The 4,028-nt window shown below is 45.2% G+C and overlaps 1 protein-coding gene across 1 annotated transcript in view; it reads right to left on the bottom strand.

The window, feature by feature from the left end:
- Window positions 1-1,643: 1,643 nt before the first annotated feature.
- Window positions 1,644-4,028, bottom strand: part of LOC138953946 (uncharacterized) — a 5,723-nt gene continuing 3,338 nt past the window's right edge. Inside the window, exons 3-5 of the mRNA XM_070325958.1 lie at window positions 3,818-3,942; window positions 2,932-3,123; window positions 1,644-2,624 (exon numbers count right to left, since the gene is read on the bottom strand). Of these exons, the coding sequence (XP_070182059.1) occupies window positions 2,131-2,624; window positions 2,932-3,123; window positions 3,818-3,942 (811 nt within the window). The 3' untranslated portion in view covers window positions 1,644-2,130. The remainder of the gene's footprint in view (window positions 2,625-2,931; window positions 3,124-3,817; window positions 3,943-4,028) is intronic.

Below are 4,028 nucleotides of genomic sequence, written 5' to 3'. Positions count from 1 at the left end.
ATGCATTCAAGGCAGATCTTTGAATGCAAGCTAACACTACGACCGTGTTGGGTGGGGTTTTTTTTCGATTCAAAAGGTAGAGAGTGACTAACAAGGTAACAAAAAGAGTAAGTGCGTCGTTTGCACAACCATAACTGACTCTAGATGAATGGAGCGGGCGAAGTGGCGCAGTGGTAAGACGTCGGCCTCCTAATCGGAAGGTCGTGAGTTCGAATCCCGGCCGCGGCCGCCTGGTGGGTTAAGTGTGGAGATTTTTCCGATCTCCCAGGTCAACTTATGTGAAGACCTACAAGGGGGCTTTTCCCCCTTCGTGTGCACACGCAATCACAAGACAAAGAGCGCACGAAAAAGATCCTGTAATCCATGTCAGAGTTCGGTGGGTTATAGAAACACGAAAATAACCAGCATGCTTCCTCCGAAAGCGGCGTATGGCTGCCTAAATGGCGGCGTAAAAACGGTTATACACGTAAAAATCCACTCGTGCTAAAATAATGAGTGAACGTGAGAGTCTGAGCCCATGAACGCAGAAGAAGAAGAAGAATGGAGCGGAACTATTGGGCAAAAACGAGCGCACACACAGACAGTTCTGGACTGCAGTGTCTGTCGGATAATTATACTCCCACAATTCTTCTTCTTCTTCTTTGTTCATGGGCTTAGACTCCCACGTACACTCGTGTTTTTGCACGAGTGGAATTTTACGTGCATGACCGTTTTTACCCCACCATTTAGGCAGCCATACGCCGTTTTCGGAGGAAGCATGCTGGATATTTTCGTGTTTCTATAACCCACCGAACTCTGACATGGATTACAGGATCTTTTCCGTGCGCACTTGGTCTTGTGCTTGCGTGTACACACGAAGGGGGATAAGCCACTAGCAGGTCTGCACATAAGTTGACCTGGGAGATCGGAAAAATCTTCACACTTAACCCACCAGGCGGCCGCGGCCGGGATTCGAACCCTCGATCGTCCTTCCGATTAAGAGGCCGACGTCTTACCACCCCGCCACAGCGCCCGTCACTCCCACAATTGATTCGTTATACTTACGGGTGTTGTTGCCTTTTGGAGTTATACTATTACAGACTCGACACACCAACCAACAAGGGTTTTGAAAGAGTCTTAGGGACGAAAGTCTGTGGCCGAGACCGATACTAAGCCAATCCCCACACGGTTGTTTGTTTGTTAATTTGCTTCGTTTTTGTTGTTGTAACATGTAGTCAATATAATTATGAGAAAACGTTTTGCTAGGAACAGGGAATCGAGAGGAATTTGAGGGTGTGTTATTTGAGTGTGTGCATGTGTGTGTGTGTGTGTGTGTGTGTGTGTGTGTGTGTGTGTGTGTGTGTGTGTGTTTGTGTGTGTGTGTGTATGCAGTGAGTGTTTGTGTGTGTGCAGCAAGTCCAATACAACTACCAAACAGGCGGTTATGAAAAGGTCGAAACATTTCATGACGACAGTTGTAATATCAAATTATCGTATTCTTGCATGGACATGCCCATACACGTGCATCAGAAAGTTTCCATCGCACACACACACACACACACACACACACACACGCACGCACGCACGCACGCAATGCGCGCAGGCGTTATCACTTAAACATGCAGGTACATATCTTACATAATTATGACACGAACACGCAAGCATTAGCAAATAACAGTCAATATGTTCTTCATATTCATTAAATCAGAATGTTACTGTACGTAATTACTTGTTGCAAAGCTTGCGGGTGGGAACTATACAGATGGAACAGGTACAGTAAGACAGAAGAATACGCGTTTTAGTGTAAACAACACACACGAAACACGTAGGCCCAACAAATATCTCGATCCATTCACTGGATCTGGATCTGGTATAGGTAGGTTGCAGGAGCCAATGTTGGCTATCGTCGCAACGGAAACTCGGAGGGCGCCTCAGTATTTCAGTGAGAGTCACCTCTACATTTTGGGCATATTGATGGTCAAATGTATGCTTCTCTTTCTTGCTCTTCACTGAGCTTATTAAAAGTTCACGTACTGTTCCCGGGGTCCTGATTTGGCCTATTGTGGTCCGCTGGACCCGAAAAGCAACAGCTAATAAATAAATAAATAAATACTGTTCCCGGCTGTTGTTGTTTGAATGACCTTGTATGGGCTATTCTGGTTTCGGTGTGATATCAGACATCATGATTGCCTCTGAGTAGGTCGGCAGCGCAACTGTTGATGTTCCTTCAGGTCCGGTAACTCCGCCCCCAGGTCGCGGCACGCCTCTGTTGTTACTACTGGCCACTGCTGCTTCGTAGGAAGGAGGGGCTTCTTCAAAAGGGGAAAAACCCATGTTCGTGTTTCCATCGGTTGCTTGCGCGTGCCTGAAAGAACCACTGCTTACATCATCAAATGTCGAGGGTGTTTCTCTACCATCCAAGATAGATAACACAGTTCGGTAGAAGTTGCCACGCGGAAGGGCGAGGCCAGACAAGGGAGCATCGCGTTGGGCGTGGCGATGGTCGCGGTCTGCGGAAGAGACAGATCGACGACAGCAGAAGCAACAGATTAGGAGGAGGATGAAGATTACAGCACCCACAAGTCCTCCAATGATTAGAATCCTGCTGGCAGGCTTTTTAGTGTTCGGAAAGCTTGTGGTGCTTGCTGAAACAGAATTAAGTTTTTAAAATCTAGAATCGTAACCAAGGGAGGCAAGTGTGCTAAATGACAAGGACAAATTACAAATGAGGATGATGGTTGCTTTGTCGTTTAATGCTTACAAATAGTGGGTTTTTTTTTAATGTTATAATGTTTTCAAGAACTCTTTGGTTCCATTACTTTGTTAACAAACTGTTTTTAAGTTATTGTTATTCAAGGATCAGGTGTAAAAAAGCAATACGCGCGTAGTCTGCTTGCGTGCGTTCTTAAAGCGGTCTACTGTTTATCTGTTTGTCTGTCTGTCTGAACTTACACCTGAATGTCTGAGCTGCATTTTGCAGTGCATTTGCTTCATGAACCGCTCTGTACGTCATACGGAATCCACGTCCACTGACTGACGAGTTGTCAGAGCCGGAAAACTTCACAAGCATGAACTTCCCGCTTCTATATTCTCGGTCCTGCATTGTACACACTGTGACCAACAGGGCCGAGTCCTCGGGGTTATCTGCACAGAAGTAAACAGTCAATAAGTAATCTATTAGATCTGTGTTTTTTCATTAAAAGACTGACATCTAAACAAGTCGTGTGAAAGCTATATTAAAACATCTAGCCAATCTGTCGGCCTCAAACTAAAACAAGTCGCGTGAAGCGATCTCATAGTCCGGACTTAGTCGAAAATTGCTTGAAAAAGGAGGCCGTGACAGTCCCACCTCTAAAACCGGATATGACATCATCAAATACATTTTATCCACACACACACACAATTTGTTTAAAGGCCTGGGGATATTATCTGCAGGAATTCTCATGTAAAGTTTCATGAAGATCGATCAAGTTGTGTTATGGGAACTGATCTACATACACACAAACATTCACACACACATACATACATACACACATACACCATCGACCTCGTCTATGTGAAAACAATAAGTTTTGACGAAATGTCCAAAACAACTCGCGTCAGTGAAGCGATATAAAAACATTTAGTCACTCTATCTGCTTGATCAACATAAAAAAAAAGCCAACACCGAGACTTTGTTTAGCCTACTAAGGCTTCGCCAGCCATAACCTGGTCCAGCTCGTCTCCGCGAAGCATGCGAACGTCAAAACTTGACTAAATGTAAAACAAAAATTAAACAGGGAGGGGGGGGGGGGGTGTTTGGAGGGGGGGTCCACTGAACAAACAACTGACTGCTTACATCCGTCGTAAATGGAGACACTCGCAAAGCAGTGAGTAGTGTTGTGTTCTAGATCCAAGTCGACAACCTCCAAGTAAACATCGTAACCGTCGGGAGCACGGATGCGCCACTGGCATGAGCGGTTTCTGAAACACGCACACGTTTTAATTAGTGCCTATTGATGCTTGAATAACAACACAAACAGCAGCCGGTTTAAAATGTCCATCAAATA

Source organism: Littorina saxatilis, linkage group LG17 (genome assembly GCF_037325665.1).
Source record: "Littorina saxatilis isolate snail1 linkage group LG17, US_GU_Lsax_2.0, whole genome shotgun sequence".
Lineage (NCBI taxonomy): Eukaryota > Metazoa > Mollusca > Gastropoda > Littorinimorpha > Littorinidae > Littorina > Littorina saxatilis.
The sequence above is the reverse complement of the archived record's forward strand: the minus strand, read 5'-3'. Positions and strand labels throughout refer to the sequence as shown.